Source organism: Hippoglossus hippoglossus, chromosome 12 (genome assembly GCF_009819705.1).
Source record: "Hippoglossus hippoglossus isolate fHipHip1 chromosome 12, fHipHip1.pri, whole genome shotgun sequence".
Classification (NCBI taxonomy): domain Eukaryota; kingdom Metazoa; phylum Chordata; class Actinopteri; order Pleuronectiformes; family Pleuronectidae; genus Hippoglossus; species Hippoglossus hippoglossus.
Genome location: NC_047162.1, coordinates 10742893 through 10763733, shown reverse-complemented (window position 1 = coordinate 10763733; position 20841 = coordinate 10742893). Strand labels below are relative to the sequence as shown.

General features: G+C 41.9%; 2 protein-coding genes across 15 annotated transcripts in view; one reads left to right on the top strand and one right to left on the bottom strand.

Moving 5' to 3' along the window:
* Positions 1 to 319: 319 nt before the first annotated feature.
* ciz1a (cdkn1a interacting zinc finger protein 1a) lies at positions 320 to 10363 on the bottom strand. 2 transcript variants are annotated; one of them, XM_034602471.1, is made up of 16 exons: positions 10237 to 10363; positions 9474 to 9791; positions 7953 to 8080; positions 7574 to 7815; positions 6536 to 6653; positions 6281 to 6368; positions 6011 to 6090; positions 5781 to 5860; positions 5393 to 5599; positions 5136 to 5266; positions 4961 to 5054; positions 4720 to 4833; positions 4487 to 4636; positions 4247 to 4325; positions 4035 to 4156; positions 320 to 3908 (listed from the first exon to the last, which is right to left on the bottom strand). In XM_034602471.1, exons 2-16 carry the CDS (start codon positions 9647 to 9649, stop codon positions 3390 to 3392), a joined length of 2328 nt encoding a protein of 775 aa, XP_034458362.1. In that variant the 5' UTR covers positions 9650 to 9791; positions 10237 to 10363; the 3' UTR covers positions 320 to 3389. The 2 variants fall into 2 exon arrangements, with proteins under 2 accessions (XP_034458362.1, XP_034458363.1); XM_034602472.1 differs by having other exon boundaries at positions 1668 to 3908; positions 9474 to 9788; positions 10237 to 10342.
* A 1011-nt stretch (positions 10364 to 11374) lies between these two features.
* Positions 11375 to 20841, top strand: part of dnm1a (dynamin 1a) — a 49147-nt gene continuing 39680 nt past the window's right edge. For 11 of the 13 annotated variants that reach the window (XM_034603284.1, XM_034603286.1, XM_034603278.1 and 8 more), the window contains exon 1: positions 11604 to 11889. In XM_034603284.1, the coding sequence (XP_034459175.1) occupies positions 11729 to 11889 (161 nt within the window). In that variant the 5' untranslated portion in view covers positions 11604 to 11728. Of the gene's footprint in view, positions 11890 to 20841 lie in introns of all 13 variants that reach the window. The other 2 variants (XM_034603289.1, XM_034603277.1) reach the window with 2 other exon arrangements.

Genomic DNA, 20841 nt, shown 5'->3' with positions numbered 1-20841 from the left:
AATTTTTTCAAGAGGGCAGAGATTTGAATACTTAACCCCTGCACTCTGTCAGTAGTGATCTGTTTAACAAATTAACTGTATGTTAAAAAGGTCATCACAGATTTCCCACAAGTCTTCATTACCTATCAGTGTTGTGTTTTGTCATAGATTTAAAATCTCTGTATATTATCTTCCCAAGAAAATAATATATGCAACATTCCATTTGTCTACTAGTGTTTAATGTTTGATCTTTATCGTGACTGTAAGTCTACGCAGTGCTGTCTGGTTCATTTTCATGAAGTCGGTTGTTTCTAGTTAAAAACCAAGTCGACAAACTGGGAATTGTCAGACATTTTAATTTAAATTAAAAGGGACCCACCCCCCCTCCCCTCCCAACAGAAAACAAACATCCAAAAATACATTAAACTTCCAGCAATTAGAAAACATCAACTGCTTGTTTGTTTGTTCAACTCAGTTTTGTCAGTAGCTGAATAAAAATACAATAAGAAACATACAGCTTTGTTGGAAATTATCTTTTGCACGTCCGTATCTCCGTTTCGGAGCCGAAGCCTCGTGTCTCGTTCTCGCAGGACAGAACGTCGTACATTACTAATCACGTGACGACGGGAGTTGCTACGCGTCAGCCAGCCGTCTGTGGTTTAAAGCATCCTCCTGTAATGTGGAAGAGGAACTGTTTCCAGATCAACACGAGTCATGAAGAAGGAAATAACACATCCTCGAATAAATATGTGCGTCTTGTACCTCATGACTGATGAAATCCTGAAACCAAATATAAATATTTGTATCATCTGTAACTGGGGTATTTCTCTAGTACTCTTGTTCCTGGTGATTCACGTCTGAGCTGAAGATTCACAATAACACTTTGTACTAAATTAAATTTCTACAGACGCTGCATGGGTTGTTCTTTGCAGATAATACTGGGGTTAACTTAACTGTGATTCCAACTGTCCACTGCATTTCAACTAAAACATCTTCAATGAAAGAAAGAAAACCAAAGAAATGGCAAACTGGAGGCCACAAAACAACCACTTCATGTGTGTCATAAATGCTCGTAGAAGCATTTTTAATGGCCTTGAAGCTATAAACTCTATAGCTATGGAACTATAACTAATGTAGTCACACTCGACCATCGTCCATGGGAATGTGGCAGCAAACGTCATTGATTCTACTTTTATCTTTAGGAATTCTGAGATAAAAGACTGATTTGTGAGGTTTTTCCTCAAGCTGCAATCTCCAACATTAAGCCAGGAGTGAAAAAGAAACCACCACTTTGCAGTCTTTTAAGCTTCGAGCAGCTTTAAGTCTCCACTGACAAGCTTTCAGAATTCAAAAAGAGCAACGTGCTGACATCCTACTGTGAACGTGACAGCTCTTAATTTCAGTTCCCTTCCTGGTCGTTAGCAGAGGCCTTTCATTTCTTGACACATTAATGGAGCCGTCAGCTCATTCTACTTTTCAAGTAAATATATAAAAGGGGTTTTAGACATCATCTTGAAGGCGTTCACTTCAACACTCAGCTCCTACAGATTGAGTTGGGATTCTTTTGACTAAAAAAAAAAAGAAAAAAAAGAAGCTTAATTGGAAAGCAACAAAAAACGTTTGGTGAGGACAAGGATAATAAAATCTGTGTCTTACTGTGAAAAGCCCAATGCTGCTGACAGCTTTTCTGCCCACATGAACCTGAACCTAAAATGTCTAATAAAAAAAAAAAAAGGCCCTGGACGAGGCTATAATCATTTTGACGATTCAGCATTTCTCAACACTCAAAAGTACCATTTTAACACTTTTTAATCAGAAGCTGTCACCTGCTCGAACGCTTAATTTGGTTACATTCTACATTTCAGCTCGCTACAAGCATGTGCTACGTGGTTAGCAACGTGGAAAACATCTCCGCTATTTTAATTTAACAATAATTCATGTAGGTAGCTAGACAATTTGCAAAAACAGATCCTTGAGGACAGCAGGGTGGGAAATTAACCTGTTGGTCACCCTCTTTTTAGTTTTTTTAAATACAGCCACATTTAAAAAAAGCTGGACAGTGTTGATTTTGGGGGTCAAAGGATATTACAGAGATGACAAAATTCAGAAAAGAAATGTTGGGGTTAAAAAAAATAGTCTGAATTAAAAGAGTCTAAATTAAATTGTCATTTAGATTATTTTAAATCAATATGTCCCACTTTCATACTACTTGTTAAGAGTAGAATTGTCAAAGTATACTGCAGCTAGTTTTTCAGTTAGTGTCAAAACAAGGCTGTGAGTTTACAGCTGGGTTTCTGAGGTGTACAGGAAATGCCATTAGGTTTTTCCGTATGTGAGTATTGAGTTTTTTAAAAGTATATTGGGATGATGGTGATATATGAAAAGTCAGGCATCATCAAAGTTATTACAGTTTATCTTGAGGGGATCACTGATGTGTGTATGTGATTTAAAGGAAACCCATCTCAAAGCCACAAATGTGAACCTTGTGGTTTGAAAATGTCATTAATCCCAGTGGGATGATCTTCTGGGGACCATGAATCTCTGTATAGATCCATGTCGTCGATACATAACAGGTAAATGCTGGCAGCAGAGGATAACCAAAATTAGGATTCATCCCCAGAGGACCATAAATGTCTCATAACATTTCCTGACTGAAATACACTAATAGGACATGATACATTTGAAACACCACTGCCAATTTAACGCCACAATAAAGGCATGTTTTTAAAACTATTTCAATTTCTCTGTAACCTGTGATGTTCACAAAGCTATGTTTTCCTGTAATTTAGTTTTTAAAACCACAATTTGTTGTTTTGCAGCTGTAGCAGAGAAGTGTCCATCAAACCCAAATTAAAAACAATAGACTTATTTAGTATGGGTAAATACTTCAAAAAACAAAAACTAATGTCACTTTTCCAGTGTGAACACGTCATACGCAAAACCTGACTGAATATTTGTATGTTGTATAGAATAATTATGTGTACTGGATCTCTTTGTGGGGGATTTCCTTGTTTTAAAATGTCATTTTTATTTCTAGCAACATGAATGCAGTTTTAATTAATGTGTAACTACTGAACAGGTGTTTTGGGTCGAGTCGTTCAGACTCAATCATGATCTTATGCTGATTGCTTGTATTTAATTTCCCACGGCTGTGACCACACTCAACACCGTGCTTTTCTACCTCACTATCAATGCTTTCGATAACAGCTGTTAATTTCCCACCCTAGCAGAGGGATTCACCATCAACAATCTTCCTATTTATCTGTGTGTGTTTCATTTTCTAACATGGAGAGGGGCTGGTCTGTGCACGTCTTGGTCGCTGTTTGATGAAAGCACCTCTTCAAACCCTGACACATCCTGTGTTCAGGTTGCACCAGGTGTCCTGTCTTTCCACGCTGCACCTTTTTGTCTCAGCGTCTGTTTGCGGCCCTCCCTGACCTGCGTTTGGCTGCAGTTTTTCCCTTCCCTGAGCCGTTCTTTTTCCCTGGAACAGCAGGAGCTTCCATCTCCAGCTGCTCCTCTTCATTAACATCCTCAGCAACAGCTGCCTGCATGGAGTCCGGCTCCTCTCTGCTTTCAGCGGACAGCTCAGCAGGACTCTCCTGGAGCACAGACTCCTCGGCTGTGCTCTCTTCCTCTTGGCTGTGGAGGGTGAGGTCTTTGTCTGTGCTGCCAGCGCAGGTCGCTGAGGTGGTGATGCCGTCATTTGATGTTGGCTCGGGTTCCAGTTCATTCTCATGCTGCGGGTTTTCTGTCTGTGTGGGTGTAATTTTGGGCTGTGTGGAGTTTGTCACTGAACCAGTGTCATCGGAGAGAGAAGTTTCTTCTGACAAGTCTGTGGTGTTTTCTGTTACAGGTCTGAGGCTGTCTGCAGCGAGGAGACTTTCTCTAACAGCTTCCTCCTTCTGACTGAGCAAAGATCTGGACCTCTGTGAAAAAGCAGATAAGACAATGCAGTTTGAGACGTGGGTTATACAAACAGTCAAGCAAAATACATACATCTCCCTGTTAATTAGAGTAAACAAGGTTAATGAAGTCATCGATAAAAAACCAACCTTGAGGTTCTCAAAGTGCGTCAGTGATTTGCAGTGGGTGTGTAGGGCAGAAGATTCAAAGTGGTAAAACTTGTTGCAAAGTCTGCAAATAAAACCTGCCACTGGAACAAAGAAACTGGACCCTGCAGAATAATAATGAACATCATCAGTAAATAAAAACAAGCAATGTCCTGAATTATTCAGAGAAGAATCAAAAGTTAGTCGTCACTCACCATAGACTGTGTCAGGGTCATACTGCTCGTCGCTGGCCATGTTCTTTAGAGTCACCTCCTTAAGGGATGACCAGCCGTCCTGTACCGGTTCACCACAGACACAGTTAATGTTAATAGACTATGTTATGATAAATGCACCGTTTGTGATGTGACAGCAGTCATTTCAGAATATATTTCAAAGGGACGTTGGACTGAAAATTGGGAGGGGTTGCAAAGTACAACACATTTTGTACAAATTACCTGCTTCTCAGAGGAATCTGGGTCTTCTTCATTCCTCTGCCTTTCCTCTTCCTCCTCAACGTCACTGTCCTGCTCCTCTTCCAGGGAAAAGCCGTCTGTGTCCATGGCAGTCAGCTTGGCCAAGCCCTCACAGCCTTCTTTTTCCTGGAGCTAAGAAACAGGGGTAAATACATCAGTGAGTTGTAAAAATGAATGGTTGAATTCCTTTTCATCCCTGGGGGAAAATAAGCTACCTTCTCCATTTTTTGTTTGTGCTCCTGGGATTGCAAGTGCTCCACAAAAATCTGAGCGTTCCCAAAGTGTTTCTTGCAGACCATGCAGGAGGAGATGGCGGTTCTACTGGCGAGCTGAGCAGAGATGGAGGGACAACAGATCAGTAAGAGAAGTAAGACAAGACGAGCTGTTTTAACTTTCAGTGACCTCAGGAATAAGATGGTGTAAATGTGCTTATTTTTTAAGCGAGCAGCTGATTACTTTGTGCTCCTCGGTGCGACGGTGGTCCGTGACGCCACTGGTGAAGTGGGTGTGACAGGTGGCACACCAACGCTTCAAGTCGGCTTTTTTCTCTCTGCAAACAACACAAACAAGTGTTATTTTAAACTGATGATAATTATTTTTTCTTTCTTTATCTTGTTTATAGTAAACTGACCCATCTTGGACTGCTCCCTGTAGAGACTCCTGCACCCGGGGCAGCAGCGTGACCAGACAGGCATTGCTCATGTGTTGGATCTCCATCATCCTCTGCTGGTGGGATACGCTGTTCATATGACTCCTGAAGTTCTGTGAAAAAACACAAAAGAGAACAAATCAAGGCGAGAAGAGGGTAGAAAAACACAATTGTGTTGGGAGGAACTACATTCCACTACGGCCTATGTATGTCGCTGTGTGAGTGTACGTTCAACCCACTTGCTGGTTGTGGCAGGTGATGCTGCAGAGGTAGCAGTAGAACTTGTTGGTGCTGTCCGCTACACCCTCCTCCCCTTCGTCCAGGTTGCCCGGTGAACCCAAGGAGTCGTCTTTTCCCTGTGACATCTCCTCTGAGGGTAAATTAACCTGCTGGTCATCTTCATTCAGCCCGCCAGACGGTGACGGGGCAGATAAACAGGTCTGCACCTAAAAAGAGTTAAAAAAAAAAAAAAAAAAAGTAAAACTATCGCCAGTGTCAAACATTGATCTAAGACATGACAGATGTTGTAGAAAAATATGACAAATACTCCAAATCCTCCTAGCTGGCATAAATACATTAAAGTTATTGTTCATTATCTGACCATACCAAATAAAAGGCTTCTCTCACCTCATCAGCTCTGCTCTCCTCCACCATCTCAACAACATCTGATTCCCCCGTAGAGCCTCCTTCTTCCAGAATGGCGCAATCTGGCAAAAGTTTTAGGACCAAGAGAAACATACAGTTAGTGATCATCTTAACTGACCCATACTTTACTACATTAAGGTGAAATTAGTGGCTAATCTGACGTATCTGAGAACATCTTCTCTCAAGACCTTAGGTTTGAGTGTATATTTTACCTTCATTCTGGTTCTCGGTGTTGCTGTTATTCTCTGAAGAAAGAACCTCCCCCTCTGCATCTGCAACAATCGTCTCCGGCCTGAGAGAAAGAGGATAGGTAATCAAGGAGAGGGAACCTCTGGTTTGCAAGGTTTACAAGTCAGAACATGTTCATGATCTTAATTTTTTTCTCTGTATACTAAAAAAATTTATAATAAAAAAAAACACAGACTGATTAAACACTGATGATGTGATTAGATGTTATAGAATATAAAAAATGGTTTCTTTACTCCTCTGTTCTCGGCTTTTTTGCAGCAGGTCCCTCGAGTTCCTCATCCAATATCTGTGTGGCATCATCGACTCCTCCCACTTCTCCATCTGTTCCATCAAAGTTTGAAAGAAAGAAAAGACACATTATCAACAAAGAGATCAGAATTCTCAGAGGATCTGTAGTTTGTCGAGGCGGGGACACAAGTTTGAAGTTACATATGATCTCGTGCTTAATCCCTTAATATCTTTCAGCACCGACTGGATTGCAGCTCTACCTGTTTCAGATTTATCAAGGGCATCACTGGTGCTGCTAGCTGCTGGTTCGGCTTCTGTGCTTCCTGCTGCCATCTGCTCGCCGTCCTGCTTCCTGTCTGGCTGGCGAGCGATGGTGTCCTACAAACAGAGACAGATACAAGGATTTATGAAGAAGCTTGACTTATTTATTAAAGTTAGTTTCAACACCGCCCCCAAATGACATGGCTACACCTTCAAGTTTGATATAGTGACAGTAACATTTAAGAAAAACCACAAATAAGCAAAGATTTTATTAGAACAAGATTCTGTTCTGACTGTCCAACTAAAATTGAAATTACCTTTATTATTCCTTTTAAATATAGACAACATATTATTGTGTGTAATTTAAACAATGTTGAGCTCAATTTTATATTAGTTTAATTTAATCAGAGTAGATTCTAGGACAAATTGATCTTCCTGTTTAAACCTGAGGTTTGACTCCATTTATTATCAACAACTAACCTATAGAAACCAAAAGCGACAATATGTCCTGCTAACAAGCAGAACTGCAACTAACCATTACTGCCAATGTTCATTAATGTGCTACTTATTCCTGATTAACTAGTCATTAGTCATCTGATCTGATTGTTTAGTCACAACTGTCCAAAACAATAGACAGTAATAGACTTTAGTATTAAAGCATATTAGGTGTGAAAATCTAAGAAATACCCACATATAAGAAGCTGGAATAAAATTAATTTGGGGCATTTTTGTTGAGAAAATGACGTAAATGAACAATCAATTGTGTCAACTAAATCTTTATCCATCAACTCATGTTATTATTCTACTGAACACCACTGTTGCTGCAGGGTGATCTGTTCCCTACTATAATGAAATTCTTTGAAGCTTTGAAGCACAAAGATAAACCCTGATTTGCTTCTGAATGGGAGACATTCAAATAACATTCAAATAAGCCAATATCACATGAAGAACATTTCCTCTGACTGAGCTCGTCTTTAGTTGGGCTAACATCCAACACACAGTGATTATAATCATTATAATGGTGCTGTTGTAATTACTGTGGTGATGGATGAAGAGGAGGAGGAGGCTGTAGAAGGAGCTGTAGTTGTGATGGTGGCGGTGTTGCTGTTATTGTTGTAGTAGCGAGCGTGTGGATGATACGATCGTGCAGCTGGGTAACCCATCATGGGGGACTTGATGGCCATGCCCATGGGAACCGGCCCGAGCAGAGACGACCTGGCCCCTGCAGCGAAGAACTGACGGAACTGCTGCCCACCCATCCCAAAGCCCCGCATGTTACCTGAACAAAGGGAAAGCATGAGAGAAGTTTTACTGTTTTTATATCATCTATAAAAATGCTGCCTCAGATTATTCAGGGATGGCAGCTTTTGCCCTTTTCCAGATACTGCTGTCTTTAAACTGTAATCCAGAATGTACCCTGCATCTGCTGCATCAGTAAGGCCCCCTGAAGCATGGGATTGGGGGCGAGGAGGGCTGTCTGGGTTGCCTGGCAGAGGTTGACCATCCTTTGAGGAGGGGCTGTCTGGGAAGGCCCGGTAAGGGCTCTGTGTAGCAAATAAAACAAAAGAAATACACATTATTTCAACAAAACAGACACAGAGTTTTGGCAAAAATATCTTGTTCTGTCCACAAACAGAGGAGCAGTCTGTTGTCTGACAAATCTAGAAATCTATTTCACAGCTACAGTCCTGACATAGAAATACGTAGAGGAAAAGAAAATGATGTTGAGGTGGACACCTGCACGTGAATGTTCTACTCCAAATGCCAGCTATCAGTGTGATCATTTCACAATAAGGGCATGGTCACAGCGATTTGCCTCGACACGGAAGCAAATGCTTTATTCGGCCCCTTGCTCGCACAGATTGGACGTGAACAGGAGGCAAGGTTTTGATTGTTTTATAGCACATAATTGCTCAAACTTCACAAAACAAAAGCTGGAAAATAGTAGTCTGCAAGTCTCACAAGTGTTATCCTATATAAAATCCAATATAAAAAATACTTAATCAAAATTATCAAGAACATTAGGATTGGTAAAATATGACTGAAAGTAAACATAAAGGTGAAAGGCCAAAGACAGAGGAAGTGTTGAATAATAGCCTGGAAATACATCAAAATAAAACCAGTCGCAAATTAGGTGCTGTGGGATAAAAACCTGTACTGACTGCTGCTTTTACTCATCCTCAGAATAAACAAGAGGGTGCACACTGAGTTTACATTTACATTAAAAAGATACAGAACCAAAAAATGACAGGTGACATGGCCCAAGCCCTGAGAGAACTTTATATCACAACTCAGGTTGTGTGCCGGTGCCAGGAGACTTGACCAGAAGTGATGTGATCAAACTTTCTGTTCTGGGTTCGGAAATCTTGCAACAGAGTTTGATATTAACCTTTATCAGTATTACCTTTGTGCAAGCAAGATAACAGAGCAGAGCAATAGGGCAACTTTGAATGTAAACACAACGCTGCTTGGTAACCTAATGAGTATCTGATGAAGACAGACAATGTAGTTAACAACTCTATTGTCAAAAAAGGCACATAAGGTGTGGTAAAGCTGCTAGATTGGGACAGACAGAAGAATAACTGCGTAGGTTAATTATTATTGGATGTTACTTATTACTTACTGATATATTTTGACTGTTGCTGCTGTTATTTAGCAAATTCCCCCTTTGAGGGGCTAATAATGAGTTATCTTATCTTATTTAAAATATTAAAACTATATAACCAATATCAGACTGGGCTGAATGGACCAACGCAGAGTCAAACTGTAAAAACCTAAAATGCTGCACGCTGATAAACTTCCATTCACCCACAGAACCGCGCAGTTCATCATGTATCGTTTCAGGGCTTCCAGCTAATCCATCGCCTGCAGCCACACACACACTCATCACCCGGGGAGGCCCTGCCTGAATCCCCGGTCTCGAGTTAACGCGCTTACCGCTGCGTCTGGTGGTGGTGATGGGCGGCATGATGCCCCGGAGGCGGCTGCGGAGGAGGAGGAGGCGGAGGCTGCTGCTGGAAAAGTTGCTGCAGCTGCCGCAGGTGCTGGTGGAACTGCTGCTGTTGCTGCTGCTGTTGCTGCTGCTGCTGCTGATGGATGTGAGGGTTGAACATCACGAGCTTTTAATTGTCCAAACGTTACCCGGCGGATGTTGACAGATCTGCGGCTGTGCACCGTGTTTACACACCTCTGGGAGAACAACAGCCCCGGATCGGAGGAGGGAAACAGGGGCTGAGGTGAAGATGAGTCCCGCTGCTGACAGAACAACTCTTTGTTACACACACACACATCAAACAACAGAGCATCCCCCCACCCCTCCCTCTCTCTCTGCTCCAGACAACAGGTCTCTCATATTCCATGATGACAACTGGCTAGTGTTAGCACGTGAGCTAACAACAATGCTTGCGTGCGTATTGTGTCCCTGTACACAGTTAGCTAACTTCATGACGACAGTAGCGCGTCGGCCACTCGCAGCAGAGCCCCGCGCGTCTCTCACACTAACACACGGTGGAAAGTGTGGGTGAGTAGATGAGAAGATGTCACCTGCTGTGAAATGAACGGAGCTACATTAGCCACCGCTAAGAAACTGAACCCGACCAGTTAGCTTAGCATTGCTAGCACACGCAGACCTCGCTAACTGCAATACCTCGGCTACTTTCTCCCCTTTTCCTTCGGTGTCCTTGCAGCGGTCGGGACTTACTTGTGAGAGCGTGGAGCGGCGGTGGGTCCTTGCGGTCAGTGAGCTGCTCTCAGACCCGGAGATACTCTCATGAAGCTGCGATAACAACAACCAGCCTCTCTACGGTGGCGTGGAGGGACTGCGAGATGTCGCCCTCTGGTGGTACCAAGGAGGAAAACGCTTCATCGCTGCATAACATATGAAGCTTTGGATCAATTATTTCCATCTACTCAGTCAAATATAAAACTATTGTAGATTTAACTATAGTTTCATTTATAAACCTTTACATTCAGGTCTGATGTATAATGTAAATGACATGTTAACATATAATACAGTTAATCTGGCATCTCAAATGCTGGAAAAGACATTTGGTTACATACAAAAGGTAAATATAGATATATACCCTTCTTTTTTGAGGGGATACATATTTTTTCAACCTCACAAATTAGCATCCCCTACAACTATAGCGAGTTACAGGGAGATACACATTTTTTTAGGGGATCTTTTCAACTTGGAAAAAAAATTGTATCCCCTAAAGAATGTTTCCCCCTGTAACTATAACAAAAGTTAAATGGAGATACACGTTTTTCAGGGGATACATATTTTGTCAGTCTCAAAAAATATGTATCCCATATGACAATAGCAAAGGTTAGGGAGGGCATACAGTTCTCTTCAGTCTGAAAAAAGATGTACCCCCTGAAAAACATTGTATCCCCTGAAGAAAAATTGTATCCCCCCCCATCACTGTAGCAAAACCTATTGGGGGATACCATTTTCCCAGGGGATACACATCTTTTGAACCTGAAAAGATGTGTATCCCCTGAAAAATCTTTATTATAGTTATAGGGGGACATTTTTTTCAAGGGTGACACACATTTTCCCCTAAAAAAAAAAGTACCCCCTATAACTGGAGCAAACGTTAAGAGGAGATACACATTTATTCAGACTGAAAAATATTGTATCCCCTAAAAAAAATGTATCCCCCCCTGGAAAAAAAAGACAGCTCTGGTTTCATGGAAATACAAATATTTATTATCATTGCTGGGCCATGTAGTATAAAGTATAAACAACCATTTTTATTGTTGCTGCTATTTTTCATCTACTGTGGTGAAATCAGGGCGCAGTTATGTCGCTCCACCCCCGTTTGAATGCAGGCGCGCTCCCGCGAAAGGGGGCACGTTCCCAGTCGGGGAAACCTACTTTTGCTCGACACCGGCACCGCACCTGCAGCACAGTGACGGCAGCGTCGCCATCTGGCGGTGTGCGTGGAGAACTGCAGGGCTCTCTCCTGAGGAAAATACAGGAGATCACCCTCCTCCTCCTCCCTGCGGTGCTCAGTGGAGAAGAGCGTCCATGTCCGAGGTGATCTGACACAGCGAGGAGGAAGAGGAGGAGAGGGCGCAGTCCATGAGGCAGAGGACCGAGGAGGAGAGAAACGAGACACAACCCCACCCCTAACCCCCGCTGACGAGAGGAAGGAGATCGCTCGCTTCGCCTCGGTGCAACCGCGAAGATGGGGAACCGGGGAATGGAGGATCTGATTCCTCTGATGAATCGCATGCAGGATGCCTTCTCCGCCATCGGCCAGAACGCGAACCTGGACCTGCCGCAGATCGCCGTGGTGGGCGGGCAGAGTGCCGGGAAGAGCTCGGTGCTGGAGAACTTCGTGGGGAAGTGAGTGGTGCTTTTCTTTTTTTCCCTCTCACCCCCTCCGGGCTGCAGATGCGTGACGGTGCATCACGCAAACGGCCCCTCACCATCATTTCCATCTACACTTTACAACATCTCAGTCCCCCATCCCCCTTCTCATCCTCCTCCTCCTCCTCCTCTTCTTCCTCCTCTTCCTCAGGCAGGTTCTAAAACGCACATCCAAATCTCACACACACCTTCTGCTGTCCTGCTCTCTCTCTCTCTCACACACACATACAGCACCAAGGCAAGAAGATTATTTTGTTCGGCCTCCACAAATCCCTGCTGCATGATGGCACCACAAAACATAAACCACCTCTGGTTATGGAGGCTCCACAGAAAGATGAGGAGTTATTCTTTCATTTCATTTCATGTGTAGCATCACGAATTCTCTGATATGTATGACAGAAGCAGGGCAATGTCGAGATGCTGACTTCCTGTAAAGCCCCCCCACCCACACAGGCAGTCTACAGGATGTGGTGTTTGCAGTGTCGGGCCCTTCAAACCCCTGCAAACGCACACATTTTGGATGCTGACAGGATGTGTTGTCGTTTCTGTCGTCCACGGCCGAGTTAATCCTGCAGGCAGGCGTGCAAAAAAAATGATGTGTGAGGACATGCAGTTTGTCAGAGCTGACGATGATGATGGAGGAGGAGGAGGAGGAGGATGATGATGATGGTATAAAACAAGGGGGAACAAATGTGATCTGTTATGCTGCAGTGTGACCTTGCTGAAAGCGAGGAAGAGACAGAGTCCACCTGAGCTTTGAGCCCTTCCAGCTCAGCTCATCCATCTGTCTGCCAGTGCTTATGCTGTAAGTGAAGCTTACCTCACACCGGCTGCAACATGGGTGTCACTGGCCGACTGCCCGTCAGCCCAGCTCGCTTGTATTTCACTCGATCAGATTTATTGGTTTTATTCCCCTTTTGACGCTCTGTGCACAGTGAGTGATTCAGCAGTATCTTCTGCCCCAGCAAGGTCAGAGTGTGCTAATACTGCGCCCCCCCCCCCCCCACACTCACTCTGAGTGATAACGGGGAAATCCACCACGACACAGTGCTCGTGCCACCGGATCTGTCAGTCCAAGCAGTGCAGCAACGGATTTGAGATGTAGTTGTTTGGTTTACTTTTGCTTGACACCTGCAGAGACGCACAGTTCAGCACATGGCCAGTGTGCTAATCCCCATCTTAACATGTAGTAGGAGAGGCCGTCCTACTGTTTACATGTCAGGCTATTAGGCTAATCTACACATGATGCTAACCAGGGGAAGGAATATCAGTTCAGTGGTGAAAGATGGAGCCTACAAGTGAAATTTCAAAGATATCCACCGATATGAACCTCTTACACACATATCAGTGTTTATATGTGCCGATAGGATTTTTTAAATTTTACATAAGGAACAATACAGAAAAGATGTGCATTTATGTTTAACATATTATTTATCTTCTTAATTCAATATTTGGTTATATTTGTGTGATCTTCTTATTTATAGATCTATAAAGATTATGGTTAAACTGTAAAATATGCAGCCTCCATGACATCATCATTTTACTTGTCAAAACTTGGCATCTACATTACCCAGAATGCAACTCAAAGGGCCACAAATAGCTTAATATAACGAGTCGCAGTTTGAGCTTCTTATGCATTTACGCGCAATGTCTGACCAGGATTTACAAATATATCCTAATACACAACAGCACTCAACTGGAATCCTAAACAGCCTTGAATGTATTAAATTGGTGCATTTCCCCATGAACTCCATATCAGCACAAGAAATACACACTCACATGAACCTTGAAAAGAACTGAAAGTAATTCTTCCTTCCATTTGTAGCCATTGTATGATATTTAATGTCACACTTTGTCCTCTAATAGAAGAATCAATTGACATTTTATGAACATAATTTTAAAAACAGGGTTTTGATTGAAGCTTCTTACTCTTACACTTTAAAAAAAAAAATCACATATTGAGTTGAAACCTTGTTGTAATATCACAACAATCTCTTTACACCTATTGAGCGCATCCACGCTGTTCTGCGCCCGCTCAGCTGTCGCCATAGCAACAGCTTCTGCCTAATTACATTGCCTGTACCCAAGAGACCTGCAGGTTTAGACGGAGGCAAAAACGGAAACAATGCAAGGAAAACGTTTATACGTTACAGCGGAGCCTGATCTGACCTGTGAAGCACATTCACTGCATCTTGTCTGCAGGTGTCTGTGAGGCCTGCAGCACTGGACAAATGCAGATGCTGGTCTTGTGTTAATGTGCACTTGTCCCCCTGCAGTGACTCAGGTCCCCCTCCTCTTCCTCCAGTGTACACCCCCCTCCAACCCCCATCCCTGTGGCCCACTGTGGTTTGTGTTATCGGGCCTAAATCAATACACACCTACAATACGCTGTGTGTTTACATTTCGCCACCGTAGATGCTTCTTTCCTCCGTTATTTAGCGTAGTTTTGTGTCACTCTGGTAAACTTTTTGTCATCATTACGCCGCCTGCTGTTTTATCCTTTTTGCTTTTAATAGCTTGGTTTTTGGCAGGAATATGGGGCCGATTATTTCTCCCCCACAGCTCCCGTCCTGGCATTTGTTCTCCCTCTGTCTGGCTTGGCAGCTGACGGTGAGACAAATCAATACAAATGTACAGGAGACATTTTAATGGCAGTGATACATTTACATCAATTATTTCAGGAGCCATGTACAGGTGCATCTCAGAAAAATAGAACATCGTGGCAATTTCTTTTTGTTATATAATTTAAAAAGTGAAACTTTTATATTCTAGATTAGGGATGGGACAAAATAATGAAAAATATTGACACTGTCCTCCTGACTCATGAGATGTGCTGCCACTAAATATCTATATTTAGTTATAGTTTGGACTTTTGCCAGTTTGTGGTTATTTTACATTGAAATTTTGACTCATGTGGACATTGACAAGTTACAGTGTGTTAAAGACTTGCGAGGCACTAAAATGAGACTTAATGAACATTTGTATACATTGTTTCATCTCAGTTTGTGTCCAACTTGTGAATTTGACACCAAAAAAAGTGGTGTGGTATGGAGAGGATCAGCCTGTGGTGCTGCTGAGGCTCAGGTTGCTTTGATAGCGGCCTTCAGCCCATTTATTGGGGTCAGGAAACATTTTAGTTTACGTGTAATGAGTCTAGAATATATTTATTTTTCACTTTTTAAGATAACTGATAACCGTATAAGCTGGCAGGTAAAAAAGAGTGAAACGTCTTTCGTCCTTTCCTTATTATCAATCTGTTCCTTCTACATAGGGTGAGATGGAATTTCAACGATAATCAGCAGCTGTAAGATTGATAAAAACCTTGTTTAAAGACATAACGGAAAATCTAGATGCTGTTTCTCCTCATAGTTAAACATGACACCTTCCCTCTCGGGTGGATTCGATTTTGACAAGGACGGCCAGCTTCTTAAGTGATGGACAAGCTGCTGAGATATTCCATGAAGGCATTAGAGAACATTTTAGGACACCAATCAAATTGATATATTTCTCTTCACCGTCTGTCCTTCGCTGATATTTGATCTTGCTAACTTAATGTGTCCTTCGTGCACAGAGTCTACTTCACTCCAATCTGTTTGCAGTAAATCACCTCAGTTCAACTCAGGGGCTGCTTTATGTCTGTAAAATGTACAAAGTAAATGCAGTCATGTTAAACTAAAATTACAGAAATACATCAAATGTGATCGCGTAAGAATAATACTTTTGGCAATTATGAAATTTATCCAGATTTTTCTGTATTTGGTGTTTTAATGAGTAACCCCTTCTCTTGTCTTAGACTATGAAAAGCGTATTTGTGGACAGTTCCATTTTCTTTTCCTCTTGAATGAGTTGCAAAAATATTAACATCTAAATGTTCACAAAACAGTTAAAACAGAAATTCAAAGAGCCTGTGATGTTGTCTTCAAATTCAGCCAAAACCATGCAAAGATGTTCAGTTTACAAAATCACAGAAAAGCAGCAAATCCTCAGAGATAAAAAGCTGAAAACGGTGAATGTTTGGCCTTTTTACTTAACACCTGCAGATCATTTTTTGCTGACCAATTTATCAAAGAATTGACTGATTGTACGTATTATACCTGTACACGTCATCATCAAGCATCTCTCATATTAGCCCTGTGTCTCCCAGACCAGCCTAGGAATTGAGACTAAAGAAGACGTTAAGAATCTGAGCACCACGCCCGGTTCCTCATCTGTGTCTGTCATCCAGTCACTGTTTTAACTCCCATGAGTCTCATTAGCGCGGAGTGAGTCTTTAACTGGTCTGAGTGCCCAACACATGCAAAGCCAGCTGAGGAAAAAAACTGTCAATCGTTCAGGTGGAGGTGGGATGCTTCATCAGTACGTTGAATTCATTTTGCTCAGCGTTTACAGAAACGTTGCTGATGCTCTCAGCTGCATGTTCTTTTCAGAAAGTAGTTTCAGCACCACGGACAGCTCCTCCACAAAAACAACCAAATCAGCACCACGTCTGCTCGACTGCTCCGAAAACACTAAACACTAAACCCACTGTATCACTGCCAGTGAATATAATAAGATAATGATAATAATAATATAACACTCAGATGATCACAGAAGATTAACCTCAGTTCCCAGCAGAACTGGTCAGATTTAGGGAAGTTACTAAAAGCATTTCGAGGGCGTGTGAGGTGACTTTTCCAGCCGATACCTACAAAAAGGAGATGTGATTATAAAAGCCACATGTGGTGCGTTCATGACGTTTTCCTGGGGTGTTGCTACGAGGTACACGGCTCAGCCGACTGAAGCACTTTGTTATCAGTGACGGCTGCTGGCACGAGCGCAACCCCACGAACATAATACTACAACGCAGATGTTTCTCCCCTCACCACCACTGGCACCATCGCTATTCCAACCCCCACACAGATTAAGTTTATGATATATCGCTGGTTTCATGTGTTACATAAAACGGAAGAGGCCAGAAGCGCTCGGATGAGTCGCAGCAGCAGCTTCACTCATGTGAAAGACAAGGACGTGTACTGAGGCTCCTTTATTCTTTTCATATTAAACAGTGAGGGGGAGGCCGGGAAACACAAAGACGGCTCGTGCTTTAATGATTTATAAAGGATCACATGTTAAGGAAATGTCACAGTAAGATAAAGCGGCCACAATATATATGATAATACTGTATGGAAAGTATATTTTTCCGGTTGTGTAGTGAAAATGGAGAGGACAGACTACTCTGATGTGATATGTTGGACAGATTACCACTAAACTTGGGAGGATGTGGTGTCATGGAACAGCCCATTCAATTTTGGTGCGGACCCAGGATTTTCTTTTTCGCTTTCTTAAACATTGTGTGTTTTTTTTTAAACATATTCCTTGATTTCTCAGGGAATAATTTATGGATCCTGATGAAACGAAAAAATCAAGAATCATTTTTATGGGTGTCTGTAATTCGGTTCCGATCAAAATACAAATCTGGATCTAGTCAATTGAAATGTTTCATAGTGGGACTATTGGGCCTTGGTGGAGGTTTATCTAGTTTTAAAATAAATATGAGCTCATGTGGTGATGCTGTTTTTTATTGATCCCATAGTTTTCCAGCGATACGTTGATGGCAACGTTCAGTTGGAACCACCAGTTGATTATATATATATATATATAGCTAAGAGAGAATGTGAGAATTCCTGTTATCATTTATCTTGGCTTGAGTTTGAAAGGATTTATGTTTATTACACTACATTCCTTGGGTCTTTCTAAGAAAAAGAAATAAATAAACATGTTGGTAAACAAATGAACACAAAGTTCTCAGTCTAAGAATGTTGTGCCTGTCTTTCCAATGATTCGCACCCAGGCTCCAGTTTATTTTCATTGTTCTGCTGCTGAGTTACAGACAGAGGATAGAGAGAGGACATGATTTGTTCTGATACTGCTACAGGGGATTACAACTAATCTGTGTTTGGACCGCTGCGCACCAACAACACATTCTCCCATTGGCTCTCGTCTAATCTGGAATCCAGTATCCAGCTATTTTATTGGCTCCTTCTAACTATGCAGTTGACAGTAATGTGTGTGGAAGAGAGAAAGGGAGAGAGAGGGAGAGAAAGAGAGAGAGAGAGAGAGAAAGAGGGAGAGTGCACTATTATTAAACAGCGTTCTCATCCTACTTGGAGCCAAGCGATGCTGGGAGGAGCGTTGCCTGTTTGTGCTGCTTCACTACGTTCAGGGTTGTTATTGCTGCACGCATTATAGCAGGTTTAAGGCTCAGTGTCTGTCTGCCACTGGATCTATGAAGTCTAGAGTGAATAATAACAGTGTGTGTGTAGTGCACTCATCCATGAAGCAATGAGTCACTACTCTGCCACAGCTGGTGCTCACTGGACTTGAATGAATCAATGGCTGAATGTTTATCCCAACTAAATAATTTTATTTGCACAAGATGAAGAAGAAAATCAATCAAATTTATTTGATTTATTAGCATATCTGTGACCTCCCTGACACACACACACACACACACACACACACACACACACACACACACACACACACACACACACACACACACACACACACACACACACACACACACACATTTGTTCCTTTTTAAAGAATCTCTGCTGTACAGGGATTGTGCCAGTGCTATACAAGTGTGAGTGATTTCCTACCTCACTGTGGGGGATGACAACACACAAGGTGGGGGGCTGTCCCTCTCTTAGCAGGATTAGATAAAGGACAAGTGAACAGAGAGAGATAGTCGCACTACTGTCACATAACTCTCTTGGTGTATAGACAGCAGGGGAGTCTTTTTTGTGTGTGTTTGTCTCTGTGTATGTGTGTGTGTGACTTCTCGTTGAGGGGAGGACGAGGAGTGAGAGGAAGACCTACAGTTAGGGCCATCTGTCTCCACATAAACATGTCCAAGCGGGAGAAAGGGACACACACACGCAGACAGACACACACACAGACAGACAGGGCGACCAGCAGATGGGCAGACAAATGCAAAAGGCCAACAGAGAGCAGGGTTTCCTTTTGTCGTACAAAGCAGCAGTTTAATACAAATACATGTTTACAAACACTTACTGCTGTATCCAGAGACGCTGGTGTTGGTGATGTGCAAACAGTAGCTTCAGTGTGATGTACCATATGTGATGTATTTTCAGGTCTATGTTGTCGACACTCACACAAGGTCTTTAAGTGACATACACTGCAGGCTGGAGCAGGTTTAAGAAAGATCTGTAGATTATAACCCTCACTTTCATTTGTCAGAGACACTTTAATGGTGTTAATAAACTTGTGTTGTATTGATTAAATGGCCTCTTATTGACTATTTTAGATGCACATCGCTAATGATAGACTTGGATTATAGTGAGAAATGGAAAATAACAGAGATTAAGTTATTATTACAATTATTACAAGTGGGGATTCACCTATCTGACTTTTTTCCAGTTCCCTATTTCTCTCTAATTTAAAATCTTAAAAGTTAATTTGGATAATTTTCATGTCCTTAAACTGAAGAAAACTAAAACAGGTTCGTGATTGAATGCAAGAGATGGAGAACCATTAAAATACAGCTGCATCTTCTCATGTTCAAAACTTGCAACTACTTAACCATATTTTAACCATTACCCACAGATGTTTTATGATTATTTGGATTATTTAAAGCTTGTTTACAGCTAAAAAACTGAAAATAATGTAAAAATTGCAGCTAAAACTTGTTTACTAATGAGTTTGCGTCCTTTGTGGCAGCAGTGTCAATGTCAGGAAACATTTAAGTTACAGCTTTTTAATCATTCTATCAAAATTAAAAGACAGTCTTCCTTTAAAGCTTGTGAAAGAAATAAATAGGTGAAATAAGGTGAAATAATTTTTCAACTAATTGCTGAATTAGCTTTTCGTTGTGAGGTCATGATTGTGCCCTGATTAACTCTCAGCTCATGACTCATGTATCCAAACTGCCTCAGGTCCTCGACTATTTCTTATTCATGCCGTTCACTTGATTACTGTCGACTTCTCTCATCACATACTGAATCTTTTATCTGTTAAAACGACTTAAGATCATATATTATGACTGAAAACAGGATATTTATGAAAACATTTTACAGTTCTTCATCCTCATCCTGTAATCACAACTCTGTCAGGAAATAAATACTTAAATTTGAACTGTTTACGATTATTTTTATGATGATTTTTGGAGGTAAGACAAGAGCTGACACATACTGAGCGCTGCAGAATGTGTCCCCAACAGTGTTATTGTTGCTGTCAACACACACACAAATGTCACTGGACAGGCAGAGTCGTGTCGGCTGCTGAGGAGCGTGCTGTGCCAGTGGCGAGCTGAGGCTGATGTTGCATAAGCAGCTGAGCAGCCCCGGAGAAAATCAGTGTCTTGCACAGAGGGAAGCGTAAAACACATGTTGGCAGGGAGTCATCTGTACACACACACACGCTCTGGCATTTCACACCTCAGACACACCAGCACAATATTTTACTTGGTAACAGATGTTTAACACATTCATTTGTACGGACATACGCTTACACACAAGTCGTCCACAACAAAGAGAATAGAAGAAACAAAAAGAATATACAAAATTATAAGATCCCAAGTGCTTCAAGAATCCTGTGAAATTCAGTATTATTTTTGTTACCCAAATTTAAATACATATAAAACACTGGTAAACATCAGAAAATAAGGAGAAACTGCAGAAGAATCTGGTGTAAATGGCTCACAGCTCATGAACTTATTTCCTTGTGTTGTGTCAGTGTTACCGAGCTGTGAAATTATTCTGCTGCAGTGTTGCTGCTGGTTTTTCCATCTCACTGCTGCTGCTGAAGAAATGCTAATTCTCTGTGTGACGATAAAAATTTAAACAGGCACACGTCGGCTGTAAACCTCCAAAACTAATGTCAGGGTTTATTTATCAATGTTGTTAAACAGCCCGTCAGATGACGGGG